Source organism: Spermophilus citellus (assembly GCF_964194105.1).
Source record: "Spermophilus citellus genome assembly, chromosome: 10".
NCBI lineage: Eukaryota > Metazoa > Chordata > Mammalia > Rodentia > Sciuridae > Spermophilus > Spermophilus citellus.
The window spans coordinates 112,328,972-112,356,357 of record NC_138197.1 but is presented as its reverse complement, the minus strand read 5'-3'; the positions used below and the strand labels follow the sequence as shown (position 1 = coordinate 112,356,357).

General features: G+C 36.6%; 1 protein-coding gene across 2 annotated transcripts in view; it reads right to left on the bottom strand.

Moving 5' to 3' along the window:
• METAP2 (methionyl aminopeptidase 2) overlaps nt 1-21,026 on the bottom strand; it is a 39,727-nt gene extending 18,701 nt beyond the window's left edge. The window contains exons 1-4 of one of the 2 annotated variants that reach the window (XM_081311066.1): nt 20,804-21,026; nt 18,965-19,069; nt 11,853-11,918; nt 6,447-6,549 (exon numbers count right to left, since the gene is read on the bottom strand). In XM_081311066.1, the coding sequence (XP_081167192.1) occupies nt 6,447-6,549; nt 11,853-11,918; nt 18,965-19,069; nt 20,804-20,954 (425 nt within the window). In that variant the 5' untranslated portion in view covers nt 20,955-21,026. Of the gene's footprint in view, nt 1-6,446; nt 6,550-11,852; nt 11,919-18,964; nt 19,073-20,803 lie in introns of both variants that reach the window. The other variant, XM_081311065.1, reaches the window with a different exon arrangement.
• Nucleotides 21,027-27,386: the final 6,360 nt, after the last annotated feature.

Here is a 27,386-nt window from a genome sequence, read left to right as displayed (position 1 = left end):
CTTATACAAAATGATGTAGTGTAGTATATACATACAACCAATGGGCATTCTCCTGTATACTTTAAGTCATCTCTAGATTATTTAAAATTCCTAATAAAATGTAAATGCTATGTAAGTGTTATACTATGTCATTGTACGTGTTCACCATATTTTTTCTTTCTTTCTTTTTGCAGTGCTAGGGATCAAACCCAGGGCCTCTCACATGGTAAGCAAGTGCTCTACTACTGGGTCACATCTCTAACTCCAGATATATTTTTTAAAAAATATTTTTGATTGGTAGTTGGATGAATCCACAGGCACAGAACCCAATGATAGCAAGAGCTAACTATTAATCCAAAGACCTGAACTGGAAATGTGTTTACACTATCCTCAAAACACATTATACTATGTGCTTGTATAGGATTTTTCTGATTGTATAAGATACCGGAGGTAATGTTTCTCTTCAAGGAATGGCTCACACATTTTTAAACTGCCAGGGTTAACAAATTTTTATATTTAATATCTAGGAATGAAAGCCATTGACTCCCTCTAAGCAGAACATTTTTAAAAAATAGTAACTGTTTTAGAATGAAAAATCTTTTAAAAATCTTTTAGAACATCCTCATAATTTGGGGGTGGGTGGGTAGGGTCTGTGCTAGGAATCAAATCTTGGGGCACTCTACCACTGAGCCACATTCCCATCCCTTTTTAATTTTTTTATTTTTTAATTTTGAGACAGGGTCTTGCTAAATTGCCCAAGCTGGCCTTGAACTTGCAAACCTCCCGTCCTAGCCTCCTGAGTTGCTGGGTTACAGGCATTCACCACTGCACCTGTCTAACCTCCACACATTCTTCAGTAATATTGTGTATATAGCTCACAACTCATTGATTACGAGAGTACAAAGGAGGCTACTTCAAGGAATTACCCTTATTTGCCTCTTAAGCCAGTGGCTCAGCCAACTTCGGCTCTCAGTTAAATCCAACCTGGTATCTGTTTTGTACATAAAATTTCATTCCTGTACCTATTCATTTATGTACTGTGGATAGCTTCTTCCATGCTAAAACAGAGATGAGTAACACTCAAGACCTAATATTTAGTACACGTTCCTTTATAGAAAAAATATACCCAAGTCTGCTCTTTATTACAGGCCTCTAAGTTAATGCTCTAAAATGCTTCCTGACCTCTTCTGTGTGTTACTATCAAGTTTACCACATTCATTTCCTACTGTTTTTGCTACTTGTGTGCCAATATCTAGCACCTCTAATTTGCAAAGGCCCAAAGGAGATGTCCTATTTGGCAGAGCACCACACAGACTTCTTTGGCTTGTTTTCTGTTTGGAAATGTATTTGAGATCTGTTTACTAATGTTATCAGATAATCAAAATAATATGGTACCATCAATATAAAGTCAGTTTTAACCCCATAAGTATTTAAATGTATATGAATTACTTTTACAGAAATAGTGAAAATTTAAGCAATTTTTATTCAAAATATACAATGGACCATCCTATCTATATATGGTAAAAGCATCAGACTAGAAAGTAATAGGTTAAGATCCTTCCTTTAAAAAGAATACTCTCAAGAAGTGGCTCGATATGCTACAATACAATAGTTGCTTACTCCAAGCTGGAACAGAACTAAGAACCTGGATATTCTAAGTACAAATCATTTTCAGGCAGGCATGAAGGTAATAGTTAATCAATTTTTTAAAAAGACACAGCATAATTCTTCATCTCTTACATCGCCATAATTCTAGCACATATACCACGGCAGTAGCTGGTAGTCAAGTTTAAGCATCACTTGCCTCAACAAGTAAAAAACATCAATGAAAAGCATGTCCACAGGAAGCTAATGGAAATCATGAATCTAGGTTGTGAAAATGAATAGTTATTATTAATTCAAACTCTTGCCCCCCCATCCAACACTTAGTTCTTAAAGGCTAAAACGTGAGTATAATTAAATTTCAAATGCACTATTCTAAATTTTAGAATCAGAATATGCTGTAATAAAGACCCCCAATACTGAACTCAGGAAATCTCATGAGTATCCTACACTCATAGGAGGAGTAGATTCTTCAAGATTATGGAATGTCATGGAGATGAAGCTTTTGATTTGATCCCTTGCACCAAAACAATCACCACAAAGGTTATAGAATGATCTCCATCAGTGGCAAAGAACTACCAATCAGAAACTGGATTAAAGAAACTCTTGTTTGAAGTCTTGAGTTTGAATTAAAAATTATCAGCAATCATAGAGAAATCAACTATAAGGGCCTCTTGTTATAATTTAAGGCCCAAATGAAGGACAAAAATATCATGGAGTCACTCTCTTTTCCTACACTGAATCTACAAAGAACCTAATTTATTTGCAAACGGTTAAAAACTACTTCTATGATAAAAGAAAAGAGCAAACAGCCATACAAATAACCATTTGTATTTCTACAGGATAATACACAACATTGCAATATTTAGGAAAACTGTTACCTTGAAAAGTATTTCAACATATAATTAACAGCTTCCTCCATTAAACCAGAATTCTTTCTACCTATATTTAATTTGCAATAGAAGCTAACAGCAAGGAAAGGTGTAGTTTTTGAGATTTTTTTTTTTTTTAAATCTCAAACCAGGTACCACAGAGCTTGCCTGTAATCCCAGAGGTTTGGGAGGCTGAGGCAGGAGGAGTTCAAAGCCAGCCTCAGCAAAAGGGAAGTGCTAAGCAACTCAGTGAAATCCTGTCTCTAAATAAAATACAAAATAGGGCTGGGGATGTGGCTCAGTGGTTTAGTGCCCCTGAGTTCAATTCCCACTACAAAAAAAAAAAAAAAGACTCAGTATTTTTCTCAAGTTACTTCAAGTATTCCACAAGACTCACATTAAATTATTAACACTATGTTAACAAACAGAGGAAACCAATGACTTTCTTCTCCTAACAATAAGCAGATAGAAATAGAATAAAAACATTTCATTGGGGCTGTGGTTCAGTGGTAGAACACTTGCCTAGCATGCGTGAAGCACTGGGTTTAATCCCTAGGACTACATAAAAATAAACAAATAAAATGAAGCTAGTGTGTCCATCTACAACTAAAAAAAAAATACTTTAAAAAAACACATAAAAATTCATTCATATCAGCAACAAAAACCATAAAACATTTAAGAACAAATTTAACAAGAAACAGATAAAATCAATCTGAAAAAAAAAATGAATAAGTGAAAAACAGCATACCAGGACAATGGATAAAACAGCAATAAAACTGCCAAATTTCAGAAACTAATAACAATGTGATTCTAATCAGAATTCTCACAATGACATTTCAGTATGTATGTGTGTGACTGGGGAGAATAATTTGTCTTATCAACTTATTATATTACAAAGTTTATGACCTATTTGAAAGTTTCAATATCATATTAAAATAGCATAAGAATAGACAAATAGATCAGTGAAGCAGAACAAACAATTCAAAAATTGATTCCATTATATATAAGAATATATGATATGACAAAGATGGTCATTTAATTCGGTAGCATGAATTATTTACCAATAAACCAGCTATCCATTTGAAAGAAAATGAGTACACAAAAAATCCAGATGTAATAAAACAACAAATAATCCGACTCTTTGAAAATTATTTTTACTTAATACATATATACCTACATAGACAGAATTAACTGCTGAATGATTTATAGTGGCAAAATATATTAGAGACAAAAAGAATGCCCGCCAATTACAGATTGGTGGAATAAAATAATACATTCACACCACTGAATATTATGAAGTATTCAAAAATAATAATAGAGGGGCTGGGGATATGGTTCAAGTGGTAGCATGCTCGCCTCACATGCATGCGGCCCGGGTTCGATCCTCAGCACCACATACAAAGATGTTATGTCCGCCGAAAACTAAAAAATAAATATTAAAAAAATTCTCTCTCTCTCACTCTCTCTTTTAAAAAAAAAAAAAATAATAGAACTATTCTAATTACTTGGAGAGACTTTCAAGAGGTAGCACTGAATAAGAAAAGCAAAGGAAGTGTGCCTATGATTCCATTTTTATAAAACAGTGACAAAATATTCTCCCTTATATAAAAAAGACACAGATGTACACATATCTGAGCAAAGAAAAATATGAAAAGCTACCTGCTAGGTGGTTAACATGAGTCTAGAAGGAAGGGAAAGAAGAGGGAATAAGCAAAATAAATAAATAAATAAATTTAAAGGTGTATGTGACCACATATGTACTATGAGAATTTATGTGATTAATGTATAATTGCATGTATCTATGACATTTTTTTTTAAAGAGAGAAAGAGAGAGAAAGAGAGAGAGAGAGAGAGAGAGAGAGAGAATTTTTTAGTATTTATTTTTTAGTTCTCGGCGGACACAACATCTTTGTTTGTATGTGGTGCTGAGGATTGAACCCGGGCCGCACGCATGCCAGGGGAACGCGCTACCGCTTGAGCCACATCCCCAGCCCTGTATCTATGACATTTAAAAAGTACTTTTGAGCTGGGGCTGTGGCTCAGTAGTACAGCACTTGCCTGACATGTGTGAGGCACTGGGTTCAATTCTCAGCACCACATATAAATAAATGAATAAAATAAAGGTCTAGCAACAACTAAAACAATATTTTTTTTAAAAAGTACATCTTTTAAGACAGGGATAGCAAATGGTGAATTCACATTCAAAGAAAAGATGTCTGTGCTATAAAATCCTCAATTTTACAGATTTAATGCCTAATAATATTCACATTTGGGAATAAAGGAAGTGAAATTAACATCATGTTTTATGTTTAAAGGAAAATAGGATGTCTTTATATACAAAAAAAAAAGAAAGAAAGAAAGAAAGAAAACTACAGTAGAAGCTTTCTTAACCAACTATTGCAACCACTGAGTCACTCAATGCTTTTTTTTAATACCAGGGACTGAACCCAGGGGCACTTAACTACTGAGCCACATCCCCAGCCCATTCTAAATATATTTATAGATACACACACACATATACTGTTTAGAGACATATATATTGTTTAGAGACAGGGTTTCACTAAATTACTTAGGGCCTGGCTAAATTGCTGAGACTGGCTTTGAACTCACGATCTCCTGCCTCAGCCTCCCGATCCACTGGGATTATAGGCATGAGCCACCACGCCCGGCTTACTCAATGCTCTTGATTCCCTCTGTAAAACAGATTGAAATGACCATGGTATTCTGAATATTTGTAGTTGACAGGTTACTATGCTGGAAGTAATAATAGCAGCTAATTTACTTAATGCTCACAATGCATCTGTTACTTGTTTAAGTGCATTACATATGTTATCGTTCCTCACAGCAATCTTCAAAGTGTGCATTATATAGAAGAGGAAATGAAAGCAGACACAATAAATTACTTGCCCCAGTCACAAATCTGGTTGTTAGGACTAGGATTTAAATACAGGTAGTTTGGTCCCAATTTCCATGCTGTCTACATAATACCACTATGAGCATCTGCTGACCAGATGAAACTATCCTCACAAAACAATTTTCTAAGAATTGGGAGAGTTTGTTTCCAAACCTGTGTAAGAGGATAAGAGGGCTTCTACTGTATACAAATTCATCTGTACTTGTTACTGTAATTATATAATTCAATAATACACTATATAAAAATAACTGTTTCTATGAAAACTAAAATGACTACTCTGAAAGTCTCCTATAAAGATAAACCATCAAAAACTACTTCTGTCAAATGGGGCACAGTGGCTCAGACTTATAATCTCAGTGAATTGTGAAGCTGAGAGAGGAGGATCATAAGTTTGAGGCCAGCCTCAGCAATAAAATAAGGCCCTAAGCAATTTAGCAAGACCTTATCTCAAAATGAAAACTAAAAAGGACTAGAGACATAGCTTAGTGGTAATGTGCTCCTGGTTTCAATTCCAGGAAGGGAAAAAAAAAATCTAAATAAAATATATATGGTTGGGGGTGTGGCTCAATGGTAGAGGCCCCCAGGTTCAATCGCCAGCACCAAAAACCAAACAAAATAAAAACACTTTTGTCAAAATAACTCTAGATAAGATTAAATTTAAATGTTTTGGGGGAAAAAATGTAAAGATACAGACATCGATCCTCAGCTCACTTGGTTCTTTCTTACTCCTCTCCAGAGAAATCCAACATAGACATCATAGGTAATGCATTATGAATAGTTTATGAAGGAAAAAAGTAAAATCCAATGCAAGTCCATGCCAAAATACTGAGAAGTGAAAAACAAATTTAAGTTATCCTTTATCTAAAAAGATTTATTTGGGGGGAGAGTCCCACTTTTTTGTTATTAATCAACCTGCAAGAGGTCCCAATCATTTTGGATAAGAGGGCTTCTACTGTATACAAATTCATAAGCTTTTAATAATAAAGCAGTAGTTCAAAGTTTAGATAAAAATCAAACCTGCTTGATTGCTAAACTAAAATTGCCAAAAGTCAAACTAGAAGTTGTTTTATGATCCTTACCCATCTTGAGTGGGTGGGTATTCACACTCTTGTCCTTTGGGAAATACACCATTAGGATACAGGTCACATATCGGTACTGAGGGAGGGTCTGTTTGAACTCTTGCTGTGAAACACAAATAAAGTGTTAACTTCTATAATTAAATATAAAAGTAAGCAGTTATTATGGCTTTCTCTGTTCTAATGATTGTTATATGTCCTCATTTTAATTTCCCCGATGTCATATTACAGTTAAAAACAGAAGACACTGGGCTGGGGATGTGGCTCAAGCGGTAGCCTGCGTGCCTCGCATGCGTGCAGCCTGGGTTCGATCCTCAGCACCACATACAAACAAAGATGTTGTGCCCGCCGATAACTAAAAAATAAATATTAAAAAAATTCTCTCTCTCTTTTAAAAAAAAACAGAAAACACTTCAACATGCAGGCCATTTCCTGACTTACTGCTACATGGTGGAATGATCTTAATACCATAGGTACATGTGTGACTGCATGGTGTGACGCTACATCTACATAGTGTACAACCAAAAGAAAAGTTGTGCTGCAATTGTATACATTGAATCAATGCACTCTGCTGTCGTATTTACCTAATTAGAATCAATGAAAAAATAAAATTAAAAAGACATCTTTAACTCCTCAAGATTCCATTATGTATTTAAAACATATAAAAACATCATATGCTTTGGTAGAAAAAGCACACTTCTAATGTTTTCAACCCCACTTACTATGCCAGAGAGGTAAGAGCACAGAAGTTGGCTTTCACAAATAAAAAAACAAAAAAGTGCCAGGCATGGTGGCACATGCTCGTAATCCCAACGGCTCAGGAGGCTGAGACAGGAGAATAATGAGTTCAAAGCCAGCCACAGCAAAAATGAGGCACTAAGTAACTGAGTGAGACCCTGTCTCTAAATAAAATACAAAATAGGGCTGGGGATGTAGCTCAAGGGCTGAGTACTTCTTAGTTCAATCCCCAGTAACCCCCCCCACACACACACAAAGAAAAGTAACAAGAAAATAAGAAGTCCTATTACATATTAATAAGTGAAAAACTATTATTCCCAGGGAATAATTAGTAAAAGTTAAGAGCGTAAACTATCTATGCTGAAAATCTTGAGTTAGCCATATGCAAAATTTCCAGGTACATGAAAAAAGTTATAGCACTTAGCAAACATCTTAGACATTATTTCCCAAATTGTAGAAAGTTTAAGTATCCCTAATCCAAAAACCCAAAACACCCCAAATCTGAAACTTTCTAAGCACTGAGATACTGCCATAGTGGAAAATTCTACGCCTTATTTCATGTGGCAGGGTGCAATCAAAACACAAGCATGCTAAAAATATTGTATAAAATTACCTTCAGGAAATGTGTATATGAAACATAAAATGAACCTTCTGTTTAGACTTGGGACCTATTCCCAAATATCTCATTATGTACAAATAAGTAGTTCAAACTCTGCGGAAAAAAAATTCAAAAATCCAAAACACTGATGTCCCCAAGCATTTTGGATAAGGGATACTCAACCTGTAAAGTCGCCAAAATGCTTTAAGAAAATATAAATTTTTCTCTTGAAACTTTTAAAAATACATAAGAACTAACCATGTAGTTCTTTACTATATGAAGATCTGCCTTTTAGTAATGAATGCTATACCCAAGGAATACCAAGAAGCTGCACGAGAGCTAATTTATGCAGCAATATATGACTTTCCGCATAGACAACTGAAGCATTTACCAACTACTGAGTAAGTGGTTCATGTTATGAAATTTTTCTTAAATTTTACACATATTTTCCTTTTTTTATTCTGTAAAGGGGAAAAAAAGGCACATAAACATGACCATTTAATGAGGCAAATTATTATCTAAGGAACCACTTTTTGGCTCACTCCTTCAATCCAAAAGTAGTATCTCATGAGTGCCAGCTTGTTCTTTCTCTTTACATGATAACATTTAAAACTGTTATATGGGCAAGGAAAACTGGGAAACACTTTCTCCTCATGTTCCTAAGAGGAAACAGAATTATAAAATGAAAAAAATTTTAGAGATTACCTAATTGAGCTTCACATTCAATCTAGGAATCCTCTAACACTCCTTACAGATGAAGCTGAAATCCTGATGGTGGAGATAGTCACTATCTCTCAAGCTAATATCTATTCATTTTGGGAACACTGTAACTGTCTGAAAACTCGTCCCATATTAACCTCTCTCTCTCTCTCTGTGTCACGTTCCTCTATTAGTCCCAGCTTTATTCTTTGAAGTTAAAAAAAAAAAATTGACTATCCACTGCTACTCATTCCTCCCTACAACGAGGAACCACTTTAAGGGATATGACCATCTCATCACTTTTATCCAAATTTGCCAGCCTTGAATTTGTTAATGTTTATTTTAAATGGAGCCAAAACTGACTTATATTAATGTGTCAAGTTAGGTACAATTAGTGTAAGACTATAACTTGGGTTTTATAATTTCTATTGTTATTGAAATAACTTAAGACTCCTCACACTCAAACTCCTAAGGATCCCAATCACCCTATATTAATTTTATATCTGTATCTGTAAAATTTCCGCTTATTATAACCTTATTAACAGGTTATTATCACAGTTATCCCAGGTTCAAAAAAATCTTGATTTTTGTTTAAATATTATCACCAATTAAAGACTACTTATTCTGGTCTTTTTTTTTTTTTTTGGTCAAAGTTTTATTACAAATAAATATGCCTTCTATATTGCCTACGAATTAAAAAATGTTAAAGATCTCAAAAAGAGCCAGAAAAAATAAAATATAGCCAGGTGAGGAGGTGCACATCTGTAATCCCAGCTACTCAGGAGGCTTAGGCAATATGATTGCAAGTTCTAGGTCCGCCTTAGTAACTTCGTGAGACTTCCCTGTCTCTATATAAAAAAATAAACTGAGGAAGTGCCTAAGTGGTAATGCACCCCTGGTTTCAATCCCCAGTAAGAAGAAAGAAAGGAAGAAGCAAGGAAGGAAAGAAGGGAGGGAGGGAGAGAATTTGTAATTAGAATATCAGAGCAGAGTTAAAGTCTATCATTTACCAATTACTAGCTGTGACTAGGACAAAACAACTAAAAGCCTCAGTTATCTCATTTACAAAAAGAAGTCACATGAAATCCTGGTATCATAATGTACTGTATTTGAGGATGTGTGCGTGTGCACAAGCGTGCGCGAACGAGGGGGGGGGCTCAAATCCAGGGCCTCATACATGGCAGATAAGCGCTCTATCACTGAGATTTATATAATGCCCCCCAAATTATATAAAACTATAAATAAGCTATAATAATATGTATTGCAGTTACATGCTATTATTTATAATTCTCCCACTTTATAGATGTGGAAAATGAGGGAAGTAAACTAATCCTGGTAGCATTATTATAACATTATGTCTTATTTCAGAAATGTTTTATCAAAAATACACAAATAAGAGACATTCAAAGTAAATTAGAAAGCAAAAATCAAAACAAGGAAAAGAATATGAAATAGAACCTGAAACAAGGCCAATTAAAAAAAAAAAAAATCACAAATTTGGCTCTAGGCCCCCAAGTAGCCAACCTTAAATAAATAAAAAGCTAGACTATTTTCACAGTTCATGGTATTTTTGAGATAAAATCAATCAACTATACAGGAAAAACACAAATATTCTTGATACTAAGACCAGAAAAAAGAGGGTCTCTTAAAAGAGTGCTAATAAAAGTCAGGTGAAGTGGGACATGCCTTGATCCCAGCAACTCGGGAGGCTAAAGCAGAAAGATCCAAGTTTAAGTCCGGCCTCAGCAACTTAGTGAGACCCTGTCTCAAAATAAAAAAGAAAAAGAAATGGGGATGTAGTTCAATGGCAAAATAAAATGCCCCTGGATTCAACCCCACCTCTCCCCTCACACAAAAAGAGTGCTAATAAAGAAATGCAATGAAAGGGTTGGGGACATAGTTCTGAGAGTATTTGCCTAGCATATACAAGACCCTGGGTTCGAGCCCCAGTACTGCAAGAAAAAAAGAAATGCACCAAAATCTGGTACCATGGCACACATTTATAATCCCAGCATCTTGGGAAGCTGAGGCAGGAGGATCACGAGTCAAGTGAACCTGGGTTCAATCCCCAGTACAAGAGATAAATTCAATCAACAATATTCTAACAGGAGGCACAACTGCATCATACCAAAACATCTGTCAGTAGAATTTTAAAAGGGACAAGTGTAAAATAACTCCATAATCATCCTCCTTACCTATCTACTTTCATTAGGGAGCAATTTTAGAGTATTTGGAGAAATAGGTATCTGCAATTCATTCTCAGAGAATACCATTTTACACAGTCACTTTTTATTTTTTTTAAGTGGTACCAGGGATAGAACCCAAGGCTGTGCAAGTGCTCTACCAGAGAGCTACATTTCTAACCCTTCACACGCACACTATTAATGATTTTGAATGGAAAGAATAGGGAATAGGACATTAGAATATGTAGAAGATTCCTGGAATGTAAAATTAACTTGTGCTCACTAAATACAGACTTATATGTCCTCACAAGTTAGAGGCAGAAATGACATCCTTATACACGAGTGGAAGGATCTAGCAAGTATGGAAATTAGAAAAGAAAGGTTATCCCACCTCTACCTGGTTACACACACTAGGGGAATGGCTGACAGACGCAAGAGCTTCTCTAAACAACAGATAAAAATGGAAGTCAAGTCCCCTAAATTCTAATTCATAAAATTTTAACCTGAAATATCTTAAAGGACGGTAAAACCAGACATTTAATGATCCCCAATAGCCCAAAGAGCATCCAAGATTATTAGAACTTACATGTTCTAATTCTCAAACCAATCTTTATTCCTCAATACTATACAGTCTTTCCCATAGCCTCCCTAATATGTTTTTAGGCTTTTGAAGATATATGGTTGTCATTTTTAGAAATACAATCTAAGTAGGGTCATATTTTATATATATTTAAAATAGTATTATAACAAATTTATTTATAAAATCCCACCATATGCACGTAGTTTAAAATAATGGAATTCCTCATTAAATGTTCATTAAGAATCTCATAACTTCAAAGCTGGCAGATAAACTACAAACCATGTTCACCTATTACAACATAGGGCCACAACTTAGCCATCCCTGACAAAATTATTCTTTGTATTATGCAAGTTTTAATTTATAAAAATTTTAGGAACTCACCCCTAACTTGTGATTAAATGCAACCAACTTACATAAACACTATAGAAAACACCAAAAAGTTTGTTAAACTAAAACATTTGCTATATAATAATTAGTTTCACTAAATTTTACCTCTATTAACCTAAATTTGTTTCTCTGACGTGTATTAGGACCTTAAACTTCTAAACTACTCTTCAAACCTGTTGGTTAAAAATTACTATTACCAAGTAAGATTAACTTAAGATACTAACGTCCTCTCTTCTTCTTCTTCTTTTTCTTCTTCTTTCCAGTTGCTCCATCACCATCTCCATCTCCATCTAAGAAAAAACAATTCCAAATACACATTCATTTAAACATCATAAGGACAGGGGTAAAGAAAACACAAGGAGACAGGTGTGTATGAATGTGTACATATACACAATGCCTTTTAAATAGCATTTGATAAGGTATACTACTAGCTTTTAGTACATTCATTTATGTAATCAAAAAACACTCCCAGATTTTACTTTGAATTACTTGAACACACATTGTTGAATAAAGCATCTTTAAGAATAAAAACTGTATTGACTTTCTTTTTTAAAAGCTAGGAAAAATAACTATAAAAAAATTACATCAATAATAATGACCCTGTGACTTCATCTAAAATAACACTAATAACAATTCACATGTGCTTTGCAGTTAAACACATGTATTTCATTATTACCTCATACAATGCTCAAAGCAACCCTGTGAGGTAACAAGGAATGTCTAAGGTACTTGCACATAACAACCCTACTGGTAAATTGCATAACTAGATCAATAATTATGTCAATTGATTCCTAATCTAGTAGGATTATGTGGGGTATCATTATTTTTAATGCCTTTTCTAATACAGTTAGCAGAAAAAGAATTCTGCAGTTGGGCCAAACTTTATGCAAAACTCAGTGGGCATGGGCGGGGTTGTAACTCAGTGGTAGAGCACTTGCCTCACACATGTGAGGCCCTGGGTTCAATCCACAGCACCACATAAAAATAAAGATATTGTATCCATCTACAACAACAACAACAAAAAAACATTTTTTAAAAATCAGCGGGTATATATATATATATATATATATATATATATACACACACACACACACACACACACACACACACACACATACATACACATACATACATACATACATACATATACACACTCTTCCTGGATTCATGGTTCTGGGTCTCTATAGTGCCTGATGCCCAAAAATTGGTGGAAAATAGTTGTCAAAGAAACACCCAAAACAGCCATGAATCTGTTTGAGTCTTTATAAAAACCATCTATGATGGAAACTTTGAGAAAAGTTAAGGATACAATTAAAAACAAGATGAAATAGTGACTCAGAACATTTTAAATAAATGTATAGACCTAATAGTCTGAACTTCTAAAAATGCTGTTCAATAAATTCCAGCAATTACTTTTGAAGTTTCCAAATCTACCCAGAAAAATCACACTGCTCTGAAACTGCAATGAACATGACGCTGTCTCAGATGAATATTAGTTGATGGTCTAATAGTATGCTCATCATCATTTAAGTGTTCTTTTGAAAGTTCCACCTAGTGGCTGTAGTAACATCAATAATTTTAGATAGTAAAACCCACACCTATAAAACATCAAATGTCTCAAATTTTTCTTCTTGAAGTGCACCCTTTTACTCCCAGATTAAAGAAGAGCCATGAAAGCAATTCTCTCACTATTCTACATACAATATTATTTTAATTATCATATAAAGTTGCAATCATTGGCTTAAACTGATCTCTATTCATCTGTGTGCTCCTTAAGGATTATACATCTTAAAACTAAGCACAGTGACAAGAACATGGTGAATGAATGGCCCTTTAATTTATCCTGTTAATATTTATGAAAAATCAATGAAAATGCCAGTATTTGACAATTTTTTACTTACAAAATTGAAATTTCTTATATCCAATCTTTTATTGGGGGTACTGGGGGTTGAAGCCAGGAGTGTTTTACACTGAGCTACACCTCCATCCACCCCCCCCTTTCTTTTGAGAAGAGTCTTATCAAGTTGCAAAGGCTAACCTTGAACTTATGATCCTCTTGCCTCAGCCTTCCAAACACAAGGCATGTGTCACCACACCTGGCTGTTACATACAATCTTATAAAATTAACAAGAACCCACTAGGTAGAAGAGTACAATGGAAACACAAACACTGCAGATTTACTCGTTATGAAAAAATATTCAAGTGTCTAGCATACTGCTACACACACTAGACTCAACCTAAAACAAACATTTTGAGATATGAAGCCAATTTTAAACATGCTAAAAATTTTTCCAGCTGTGTGCCTTTAGTGAATTTTTTAGCCTCCCTCTACAATGGTTTCTTCATCTTAAAAATGGGATAAATAAAATATCTTTATTTGATACTTTATCATCCTTCTGAAACTAACTGCCTTATTCAATGTCCAATGTCTGATTCAGTATAGAGTAACAGCCACCACTTATGGAACTCTTTGTGCCAGGATGGCAGCAGAGTCAAGATCTGAATAGTAAGCTATATGTAGTTATAGTTCCAACCATTATACCATATTGAAATTTATGTTTTTATATGTCTGTCTTTCATAGCATCCCAAAATATTTCTATTAGGTAAAGATAGTTCATATTTATTTCTTTATTAAAACTATGCCCAAATCAACTGATACCCGGCGAACTGACAATTAGACATTCACATAGGAAAGGAAAAAAACCCTTCCATTTTTACCTTGCTCAATAGAAAAATTCTGAAAGGCCAGATGTGGTGGCACACACCTATAATTCCAGTGACTCAGGAGGCTGAGGCAGGAGAATTGCCATTTCAAAGCCAGCCTCAGAAACTTAGAAAGGTCCTAAGCACCTAGTGAGACCCTGTCTTAAAAATAAAAAATTTAAAGGGATGGGGATGTGAATCAGTGATAGAACACTTCTGGTGGTTCAATCCCCAGCACACATGCACATGCACACACATGCATACACATGCATACATACATACACACACACACACACACACACACACACACACACAATCAAAAAGGACAACAGACCTAAATGTAGCAGGTAAAAATATATAACATTCTTGAAAAGAAAATCTTCATGACCTTAGAAAATGACCATGCATAAATTAAAAGTGGATAAACTGGACTTCATCAAAATTAAAATTGTGTTACGAACAATACCATCAATAAAATAAAAAGACATTCCACAGCATGGGAGAAAATATTTGTAAAACATGAATCCAGTAACGTGCCTCTAGAATACACAAAGAACTATTATTACAACTCAATAAGATGACAAATAACCCAATAAAACATACACAAAAGATCTGAACATTTATAAAAAAAGATATATGAAGCCCAGTATGGTGGCACACACCTGTAATCCCAGTGGCACAGGAGGCTGAGACAGGAGGATCGCAAATTCAAAGCCAGCCTCAGCCTCGGTAAGGCACTAAGGAACTCAGTGAGACCCTATCTCTAAATAAAATACAAAATAGGGCTGGGGATGTGGATCAGTGGTTGAGAGCCCCTGAGTTCAATCCCCAGTAGCCCTCCACACCAAAAAAAAAAAAAAAGAAAAAGATATATGAAGCCTGGATTACAGACTAGTTGACACCTGTACTCCAGTGACTAGGGAGTCTGAGACAGGAGGATCACCAAGTTCAAAGCCAGACTCAGCAATTTAGTGTGGCCTTAAGCAACTTAGTGAGACCCCATCTCAAAACAAACAATTAAAAGGGCTGAGGATGTAGCTTAGTGGTAAAGTGTCCCTGGGTTCAATTCCCAGTATCACTAAATAAATAAATAAATAGATAGATATTAATATGAAAGACAAATAAAAACATGAAACCATAATGACGTACCACCAATCACACCTATCAGAAAGGCTGTAATTTAAAAACTGACAATAGTTAAGTGCTTATGAGAATACGAACCTGGAACTCTCAATCATTGCTGAGAGGAATGCAAAATGGTACAGCCACTTTGGTAAAGTTTGACAGTTTCAGAAACCTCATTTGTAGGTATTTACCCAGGAGAAATGAAAACATATGTTTACACAAGGGCCTTTTTGCAACTGTTCATAACCTTATTCATAACAGATAAAAGCTGGAAACCCAAATATCCTATAAATGGTAAATGGATAAATGAATATGGAATACTATTCAGCAATAAAAAACAATGTACTAATTCCTAAAAATGAATGCAACATCTAAATAACTGTCAAAACTATTATTAAGTGAAACAATCCAACAAACAAGCTGCATACTGAATAATTACATTTATATGAAAATCTAGGAAAGGCAAAAACTACAAGGACAGAAAAACATTAGAGGTGGCCAAGGATAAGAGCATGGAGCAACAGAACTTGATACAAAGGGACAAAGGAAATTTTTTGGTGGAGATATTTTTGTGGAAATGGTCTGTACCTTTGTTTTTGGCAATGGTACACAATTCAATATAAAAACTCCCCAAAGAGTACACTTACAAGGGGAAAATACTATTTTAGGCAAATTAATTAGCCTGATAAATGAATGATTTACCTCTGGCATGTTGCCAGATGCCTATAGGATCAACTATTACATTGATACCAACAATCTCATGTTCAACATACCTAAAATTAAATTCAATATCTCCTTCTTTGCCTACAAAGTCCCTCCCCTAAATCTAACCAGCTCTCTGCTGACTTCATATTACAGGCAAGAGCATTAATGTTCTGTCACATCAACAGTCTCCATTACTGTTATTGGATACTTCCTCTCCATTTCTATTTGACTATTTGTTTAAATCTTCCATCACCACATGCCTGGCCTTCTGCTAAGTGGCCTTAAAAATGATCTACTTGCTTTTAACATATACGTACTCTCCTTTAAATAATCATGCACAAATATAAAGTCTAATTATTTTGTCATAACATGCTTAAAAATGCTCAAAGGCTCCCTCATTGAATCCTCTTTTATAGCCAGTTTGCGCTGTTTATTATACTCTGAAAACTTTCTCAGCATTATCCCTTCTCAAATGGTCTCTTCTACTTGGTTTTAATCAAGTCTTACTCCCTCCAATGAGTATTCTTTTAGCATTCAGCTTACAATTCCATCTCCAAATTTCATTGAATTGTAGTGTATATACCAGAATATCTTTTCACTTTGTATATCTTTTCGCTTGGTATTTCCAATACACCAACAGTTTTCTTCTAGGAGAAAAATTCTAAAATATAGCTTTCCATCGCTCAAAGAGCACTCATAACAGATAAGTAGTACTTAATTGATCCTTTTTTTTTTTTTTTTTAATTTTTTAGTTCTAGGCGGACACAACATCTTTGTTGGTATGTGGTGCTGAGGATCGAACCCGGGCCGCAAGCATGCCAGGCGAGCGCGCTACCACTTGAGCCACATCCCCAGCCCTTAATTGATCCTTATTATCAAAACAAATTAGGAAAATAATCAGCTCAAATTGGTGAAAACTGTCAATATTCCTAAAATTGTCTTTAACACACTGAAGGTTTCTAATTTATCACATAAAACATTTTCCATGTCAAGAAATTCAGTGAACTTTGTAAAGGTAAAAACGGAACAAAGCAAACATCAAAATTAGCACTATGATATTCTTTACATAGTGTATCTATAACAACCTATTATATTACCTTGAATTTACAAACTCCTTTCTTGTTCAAAGTTCAAAATATGTTCATAATCTGAAGCATAAGCCAAAGTAGAATGGAGAAGATGTTTGCTTAAGGAAAAGGAAAAGCTAATGATTTCTTTCAATCTAGGCACCTCTTTTCCACTTACGTTTACTATAGCTTTTTTTAAAAAATGCTGCTGTGACTTGAACCCAAGCCCTGGGGCACACTAAACAAACATTGTACCACAAAGCTACACCCACAGACCTTTCTTAATTTTTCTCTTTTTTTCTTTTAATTTTGAGACAACATTGCTAAATTGCCTAGGCTGGCCTCAAACTTGCAATTCTCTTGCCTGAGGTTCCTGAGTAACTGGCATTACAGGTGTGCACCACCACACTACACCTGGTGTGACTTAAGCTTCCTGAAGGCAAAGAACATATCTTTCTAAAAAAAACTACTCTAGATTACCCAAACAAAATAATTCGGTACAGCCTCCACTGGCTAAAAGGTATTAGCCCCAGGCTGACAGTGCTGGTAGTAAATAAATAAAAATTCAAAAAATAGGAAATCCCTATTTCCTCCTGTACCAAAACAGGCTATAGAATAATAGACTTCTGACTTAATCTTCTCTCCCTCCTGTCTTACAGTTACATCAAATACTAGCATTCTAGTAGCTGTCTTAAAAGAAATTTTATTTATTTATTTTTTATTTTTTTTTTAAAGAGAGAGTGAGAGAGAGAGAGAATTTTTAATATTTATTTTTTAGTTCTCGGCGGACACAACATCTTTGTTGGTATGCGGTGCTGAGGATCGAACCCAAGCCGCACGCATGCCAGGCGAGCGCGCTACCGCTTGAGCCACATCCCCAGCCCAAGAAATTTTATTTTTTTTAAATATTTATTTTTTAGTTTTAGGTGTACACAATATCTTTATTTTACATTTATGTGGTGCTGAGGATTGAACCCAGTGCCTCATGCATGCTAGGCAAGCGCTCTACCACTAAGCCATAACCCCAGCCCCAAAAGAAATTTTATAACATTCAAATACCCATAAAGAACTAGGATCCGGGAATTCAAAAGAGTTTAGAAGCACTCCAATATGCTCCTTTAAGAATGAAGAGAGGCAGCACTGGTATAGAGAATAAAAGGCATGAAGATAAGGTGCTAAGTTTCAAATTCTGGCTCTGTTATATATACTAGCTGTGTCATGAAGCAAATCATATAACTACCACTTCTCTGTAAAATGGTAGCACCTACTTTGCTCAATTTGTGAGGTTAAAGTAAGTGAAAGTATTCCAATGTCTAGAATATAGGAGTTGTTAAATAAATATCAAATAAACAGCCTCTCAATTTTATCGTATTAATACCCTCTACCTGGCCTTCTGCCAAGTACATACTTTTAAAAAAGCCTTTTTTATTGTAAATGGACACAATGCCTTTATTTTTTTTTTTATTTTTATGTGATGTTGAGAATCGAAACCAGTGACTCACATGTGCAAGGCGAGTGATCCACCACTGAGCTAAAACCCAGCCCCTCAAGTATATTTTTGAAAACTAAGATCTGTGCTACCTGAGCAGCTAGTCAACATACACAACTTTTTAAGGAGTTGCTAATAAATGCCTCTTCCTTTATCTGTAACATTAACTGAAGCTTTGGCAAGTGAAATGTCAAATAACCTCACATTTTCTATCTTATAATCACAAAGATCAAATTAACCATTTACCTTCATCATCATCATCTCTTTCTTTCTCTTCCAATGCTTGTTTTTCCAACTGTCTTGCTACCTCATCCACTGAGGTTCCTGATTCTTTATCAGGTTCCTGTTGCCCTGCTGATTAAATAAAATAGCATGAACCAAATGTAATAAGGATACTTTCCTACTAGAATATGTTCTAATGATCCTGGACAGCTTGCAAGTGCTTTTTGATAAGTGCTCAGAAACAAAAGACAGAAACATTATTTTGAATATAATTTGTTAAATGGCAGGAAAAAAAAATCTTCCATACCTAAGTAGTACCATCCATTCATTAATTCATTCAACAAAATATCCACTACACATACTAGCAGTAAAGATAAATAAGAATACCTTCAAGGTCCCTATCCTTATTGTACTTTAACTTTTAAAAGTATTCAACACACTCATCAAATTCTTTAATTACTAGCAAGTACCTATCTAGTAATTAAGTATCTATTACAGGCAATAGTGCTGAAGGCCTTAAGAAGGATTCAGACAGAACACCCCTAACCCTGAAGAAAGCAGCTGTCATAATGAACTGGGTTTGAAAATCAATCAAAATAAACAAAAAAGGATAGTCCATTGTGAAAATATAAATTTTTGAACATCTAAGCACAAGATGAAGCCCATGCTCTGCAAGTAATTACAATCTAGCTGTATAAGTAATACATTGAGAAAGAGTAAAACCAGGTAGCACTTAATAAAGTGACATTCTGATTACTGAAAAGGATTTATATTAAGAGATACAACTGTTAAAAATATATTAGGATTATTCTGCTGAATACCTTCAAGGACAAACTGAGGAGTTTGGATTTCATCTGAAAGCCAAAACAGCCACCAGAGTATGTCCTAGGATTAAATTTTGCTCTGGAAGAGACCCAGCAAATCTACAACTCTCCCTCTTCCCATCTAATCAAAATTTCAGAAAGAGGTCGATTCATCCTGTGCATCCTTGTTTTCACTCTGACCTCTCCGTTTCTGTTTCGTTGTATCTCTGATTTTCATTAAAAACAGTTTTTTTGCTAAAATGAAGTTGGTGAACAAAAACGGTGACTTCTCAAAACACTTGAGTTCCTAGCTAATAAAACGATCCAACTGTGTACTTTCAGTTGTTTTCCTTGCTTCACCAGTAGATTTGGAGGTTACTGCTTGAGACGTTCCATTCAGAGCCAAAGAAGATCCCTTCTGCATTTGCCTGAAAGTGGCATCATAATTCAGGCCTAAAGGCCCTAATGCTGGACGATGCTGTGGAATAAGGCAGGCGAAAATTCGCACCACCACAACCAGAAATTCTCGCTGGCACGAGTGTGTGGGCATACAGACATATATACACACCCCAAATGCGCAACCTGCAACAACAACCCCGATGTAAACCCGGATGGTGGGGGGCCATCGGGTCGGGCAATACTCTTGCCCACCGACATCCATACGTCTCCGGTAGTTCCAGCAAAGAGGCAGCATGGAGATTTTTGAGGAGGGCCCCAAACCACGCGGAATTTGGTAGAGCCGTGTTGTGTGGCTGGTTTCATGTCCGCGCCATGGTCTGCGTGGGAGCTGAGCCCCCGTAGAAAAAAAAAATGGGGGTGGGGGGGCCGGCCCCGCGATCCCAGGGCTACCGCATTCTTCTACCTCATCTCTGCCCCCCAAAGCGGGAGAAGCAGCCTCTCCCCAGCCTGGGAATCTGGAGCCCGGCCTTGCCCCTCTCTCAGGCCTGGGAATCAATCCAGTCCAGGGCTCCGGGTCCCCGGTCCCTGCCACCCCCGCCGAGCCTAAGTCAAGTCGTTCGGCCATTCCTGGCAGGGACTGGGAAAACAAGACTCCCCTTACCTGCGGTAGCCCCTTTACTCTTCTTCTTCTTTCGTCTTTTTTTCTTGGCTGCTTCTTCCGCCGTAGAGGCAGCTCCCTCCTCCCTGTCGTCTGGATCCAAGTCGCCATTCAGGTGGCTCCCGGAGGCCACTGCCTCCTCCACGCCCGCCATGTTGCTCGAGAGAGCGCGAGGGAGCGAGACAGAGCGGCGAGGGCCCGCTCCTTCTTCACCCACCTACACCAGCGACGCCGGAAGCTGCTCTCGATGGTAGGGCCGCGGGGAATGCTGGGACGGCGGAGGACTGGACTGCGGCGTCGGGCTCCCTGCGGCCCGCGTGCGGGCTTCTGTGCCTATCTGGTGTGGGCTAAGGGCTGACTGACACCTGACTGGTCCGAAGCCTCGGGCATTCCCGGTACAAATCTGCCCGCGTACCATCAGCTTGAAGGGGGACCAGTGTGAGCTGGAGAAGCCCGTGCCTGCTGTGTAGAGAGGGCGACCTGCAGGAGGAGGGGCGTGTTGGCTGGAACCGAAAATTTTAATAGTCTTGATTTATAAATCTTAAGGGAAGCAGCGAGCATGGCTTTAAAAAATGCGTTTGATTGAACACATCCCTTTTTGTGTGTGTGACTCAAGGACTGCATCGTTAGTCACAGCTCTCTAGGCACGTCATGTTGGAATCTGGAATTCCGTGTTTCGTGTACTGTAAACCTTGGATGATTCAAGATGGGAGCCCCTCATGCTTTTCTTATTTTCCAGTCCATGACAAGAATTGCAGGTTCTGACAGACGAGGATACACAGCCCTTCCCATTGATGCATACGCCACTGTCTTTATTTCTAGTCCCCCTTCTTTTTGGTCTTAAGACTATTAGCCAGAATGCAATTGAATTTTGCCTATTCTTTCTCTAATCTTATTATGAGAGCCTTGCAGTTTGAGATTTAGTATGTGGCCTTAGTAGATTGTGATTGGCTGGCTGAGCCAATTCCTCAATTTCTACCAAATATGGGTCTTTGTTCACCGACAGAATTTAGGGGTTTTAATCAGTTTTAACCGATTATGTTTCCATGTTCCATATATAGGACACACATAGAAGTTTACAAAAACTTAAATTGAGCAACAAAGTTAAAGGTATGGGGGATGTGTGTGTATGTGTGTGTATACATATGTGTGCATATGTATACTTATCCTATATGGGTGTGTCATGGAAAATGATATAAAGGTATATATGTCATATGTGTTTGAGTATCTCCATATATATAGGACCCAAGAACATATAGGGACCAAGCTTCGTTGGCATCAAAATGTCTGTAAGGGCCTTCTTGCTAGTAGTTTTATATTAAACCTTACACAGGCTCTGATCATAGCCCCTGAAGTGCAATATCAGATGGGTAGGGTGTAGCTCAGTGGTAGAGTGCATGCTTAGAATGCTGTAGGCTCTGGGTTCAATCCCCAGCACCAAAAATAAAAAATAAAAATAAAGCATTATCATGTCTTAAAAGTTCAACACCTAGGCAATTCTACTAAAAACTATTATACCTTTACAAATATTTATTTTTCAACTGAAATATATCCCTACTTACATTTTAAATTCCTTCCTATGGTTGATATATATAAAAGTGACAATAGAAAACTATGAACCAAACACAGTATCAAAAAAGTAGACTTATCAACCAGTTACGAGGAAACTGGTTTGTAATAATATTGCAAGTCCCACAGAACATCTTAGTATTAAAAAAAAAAAAAACAACCTGTAATCCTGGTATTGGTGTGGAGGATTATCCTGCAGAATGAATCTAATGTGTCAGTATATGATTTCATAGCTTAAATATTTATTTATGCTTTTGAACAGATGAAAATTAGTTTGTAGTGTAACCATAAGAAAATAGACACACAGCATATTGTTCATTGGTACTTTAAGTTACTTGGTTTTGTAATATCACCAATAAAAAGTTTTGGCAATGTTGTTTAAAAAAAGTAGATGTAACCTCCATTTACCCACAATCCTTTAAAATGCCTAGTATGATCTGGCCCTTACCTATATCTCTAGACTCTCCATTCCCTTTCTTAGCTACAGTTCACAAAGTTCTGTCTGACCTTGGAGCATTTCACACATGCTGTTTCTTCCAGCTGGGCTGTTCTTTGCCTGGCTGATACCTTCACTCATTCAATCTGGGCATGGTGACACAGGCCCACCATAATCCCACCAGCTCGAGAGGCTGAGGCAGAAGGATCGCTATTCAAACCAAGCCTCAACAATTTAGCAAGGCCCTAAGCAATTCAGTGAGACCCTGTCTCTAAATAAAATATTTAAAAGGACTGGGAATGTGGCTCAGTGTTAAAGCACCCCTGGGTTCAATCTCTGATACCAATAACAGCAAACTCGTACATGTATGAAAATCAATTTCAGTTCATGATTATCCCGTTTTCCCTTCCCCTTTTTCCTTTAGTCTTCCCCTTCCCTTCTTCTTCTGTACTCTACTAGAATTCCTTTCTCTTGTCTATTAATTTGTATTTAATTGATTCTTTATGTAATCTTATCCATCCCTCCCCCTTTTCTCATTGTACTCTAGCTTCTGCATATGAGAGAGAACATTCGACCTTTGAGTTTCTGAGTTTTGCTAATTTCACATAGCAAGATTTTCTCCATTTCCATCTATTTACCAGAAAATGCCATAGTTTCATTCTCTTTAATGGATATCACTCATTCTTTAATCCATCCATTTAATGTCTAATATGTGCCTGGATCTGAAAATACAGAGAGACAAAAACAGAATTCTTGTCATCAGGAAGCCAACTAAGAAAAAAATAGATATTAACCAACTGATTACGCTAATAATGAGATATTTGCAACTAGTGATATAACAGCTCATTAATAAGGGGATTTGCCTAGATAGTATTGTCCAGTAAAGCTTCCCTACGTAGCAATTAGGCTGAGATCTGAAGGATAAGTAGACAAGGAAGAGAAAGGCTTGAAGAGGACATTCCTGGGAAAGGGAAAGGGAGGAGAGCTTCATTGCATTTTTAAAAGAACACATGGATTCTAATATTAGAGTGTCATTTAACTATTACTTTGTGTCTCTGCATGGTTCACATCAACCTTTTTGAACCTTGAGACTGGAAAGGTAAGTAGAGGCTTTGGAGGAAAGAAAATGGTAAGAGGAGTGCTTACATGTCCTTTCAAATGATACTTAGGGCTTTGTCCTTTGCCTAAGAGCAAAGGAAATCCCTTAAATAATTTTAATGGATGAGGTGGCTGTTAACCTGCTAATATTTGCAGTAAGCATAATCAGATATGGAAAAGATCATCAAGGCTGCAGTGAGATTTGAGTGTAGTCAGGCAAGAGATGATAGAGGCTAGGGCCAGAGTGATGGTGGATATGATGAGAAATGAATATATTTAATAACACTTGGGAGATTAAAAGGGGCAGAACTTGGTGAATAATTGTATAAGGGGGTTGAAGAACAGGGAAATATCTTGGAGGCCACTTAGGTTTGTGAAGGTAAAACTGAATGAATGGTAATATCAATCATAAAGACTTCATTCTTAAGACTTCATTTAATCTCAATTACCTCTCCTGTCTTTAAATATAGCTACATTGGAGGTTAGGGCTGGAACAGATGAATTTGGGGAGGGAGACACAATTCAGTCTAGAACATGAACATTGTCAAATGTCTTTTGGGAGGGAGGGAATTGACCCCAGTTGAGAACTACTGGCATAAAGAATGTGATATACTTAGGACAAAGTACTCGCTGAGGAATAAACCAAGTTTCCAGATTGTAAAGGGTCCTAAATAATATGACTTTTATTATAAGGCTTATAGGTGATACATAGCAAAGAACACTTAATTTTTGATATTGGAAAAAATCTCAAATTCCTAATAAAAGATCACAAGAAGACATCTATAGCATTTCAACATGATGAATACTATATAGCCATTAAAAAACAGTAAAAGGAGATGCCTGTAAACTATGTGGATAAATTAACATATTTACATAATATAATTGTCAAGATGGACAGCAATATAGTCATCTTGCTCTATAAATGATTGCTCTTCTAGCAATCTAGATTCTAGACCTATGGTTCCCATCCTATTGGATCCTGTATTCTATTCTGAGAGTATGGTACTTTCTACCTTTTAAGTAAACAGTCTTTTTATATTATCATTATGAAATGACAATGAGAGTAGATAACGTTAGTTTCTGTGCCCTGGCACAAAAAAAATATGTCAGTTCTGAAACCATTTTCAAACTTTTCTCAACAGTGACATCCCAAAGGCTAATAATGTTCTCTATTCTGAAGAAAGAATTGAAAATGGGAGAGCTTGGTGTGTGGGAAAACTGCCAAGTTATGCTGATAACAATATTGATGAGACTTTCCCAAAACTGTGATTGGGAGCTTAGAGAGAAGAGTTTGCACGGCAGAAATATTTCTTAAGTAGAATTAAGAGAACTTTATGGTCCACTGAACTTGGAGGGGGAGAGGTTGAAGATGACACCCAGGTTTTTGGCTCTGGTTCCTGGGTGGAGAGTGGTACCACTCCCTGAGATAGAGAATGAAGGAGGAGAAGGACTTTTGGAGGAGGTGGAATGAAAGATAAGTTTTGATCATTCTAGGTTTGAGATGCCTGCAGGGCATCCAGGCAAAGATAGGAGTCGTCAGTTAGAAATATGGATCTAGAGATACAGATGTTTAGGTCACTGGGGCCTAGGTGTGGCAGAAGACCATGAAGGAGGTAATTCAGGGAGAAGAGAAAAGGACCAAAAAACAAAACACAACTCAGAAGAGGGTTTTGTTTGTGGGGAGGGTGGGAACTTCTGTTAAGAAGACTGTAGAGGAATGGAAAGACAAGAAGAAGAAATGTTTTCATAGTCAGGTGCAGTAGCACATGCTTGTAATCAGGAGGCTGAGAGGAGGATCACAAGTTCAAGGCTGGTCTCAGCAACTTAGCAAGGTCCTAAGCAATTTGGTGTAAACCCTGTCTCAAAACGAAAAAATAAAAAGAGCTGAGGATTTAACTCAGTGGTAGAGTGCCCCTATATCCTGTCCCTAGAACCAAAAGAAAAGGAAGGAAGGAAGGAAGGAAGGAAGGGAGGGAGGGAGGGAGGAAGGAAGGGAGGGAGAAAGAAAGAAAATGTTTAATTGCTATAGAAAAAAAGAAAGAAAATGTTTAACTGCTATAGAAAAATTAAATAGTACAAAATTAAAAAAAAAGAAAAATTAAATAGTACAAACTCTCAAAAGATACTATTGACTTTGGCCATTAGGAAGCCACACTGGTGACTTTGCAAGAGCAATTTTGTCAGGAGATACCCCAAAAAAGATACTCGAAAGAGATTGGGATGCATGGAGGATCAAAAGATCCTTTGTCTCCAACTTGTTTCATCAGTGACTTGTAATAATCCTCTGTATTGTTCCGCAGAGGACACTTCTTAAAACTAAATGTAGCTCCCTCATGCTTTGTAATTCCCCCCCATCTTAATCATGTCCATTGACATCTCAAACTACATTTTATCTTACAATATATCATTATCTCCCTCTTGCAACTGGAGTATAATTCATTGCTAACTAGTAGAACATCTTTCCTTTTCCCCATACTTTCCGGGTATTGATAATTTCCATGGATTGAGGCTGAACTTTAGGAAAAATATATATGATTTGAAGCAATGCTCCTGGGACCAAGATATCAGTAGACTCATTACTTACATAGAATTTGTAAGTGCTTATTGGACAGAGCTTTGTAGGTTTCAATGTCAAAAGCTCACTAAAGACAGATCAGAACTATGTGAAATCCTATTGACTAATGTCTACAAACAGTTCCTTCTTTTATTTTGCCAGTTTGATATTGTACATGGTTGAACATGGAAATCCTCCTGCAGATTTTTCATGTCCATGTTTTTTGGCTTTCCTTCCATATCTGGAGATCTTTGCTTGCTAGTGCATATTTTAAGATGATGTGGTAGAGGGGCTGGGGATGTGGCTCAAGCGGTAGCGCGCTCTCCTGGCATGCGTGCGACCTGGGTTCGATCCTCAGCACCACATACCAACAAAGATGTTGTGTCTGCCGAGAACTAAAAAAAAATAAATATTAAAAATTCTCTCTCTCTCTCTCTCTCTCTCCTCTCTCTTTAAAAAAAAAAAAAAAAGATGATGTGGTAGAGAAACTGACTGAACTCCATGTTTGTGGACTTTGTCACAAATAGGCCACATACAGAATTCACTTTTAGTTTTTTTCACTTTTAGTTTTTCTTTTGTTAATATAACCCTCCTTTGGTTCAGGTGTCTAGCCTTCTTTATTTAGCCCAGTGAATCTATCCTTGACACAAGGGTAAATCCTGAAAAGAAGCCCCATCTCCCTAGGGGTGGTTTGTTTTGACACTGGCATGTGTTACAATTTTGGTCAATGAAGAATGAATGATAACTTCTGGAAAAGGTTTCCTAACCCTTAAAAAAAGAAAAGACAAAAGAAAGTGTAGCTCTGTCGGATGTGGTGATGCATCCCTGTAATCCCAGAGACACTGGAAGCTAAGGCAGGAAGACTGCAAATTCAAGACCAGCTGGGCAACTTAACAAGACCCTGTCTCAAAATAAAAAAGGGCTTCATA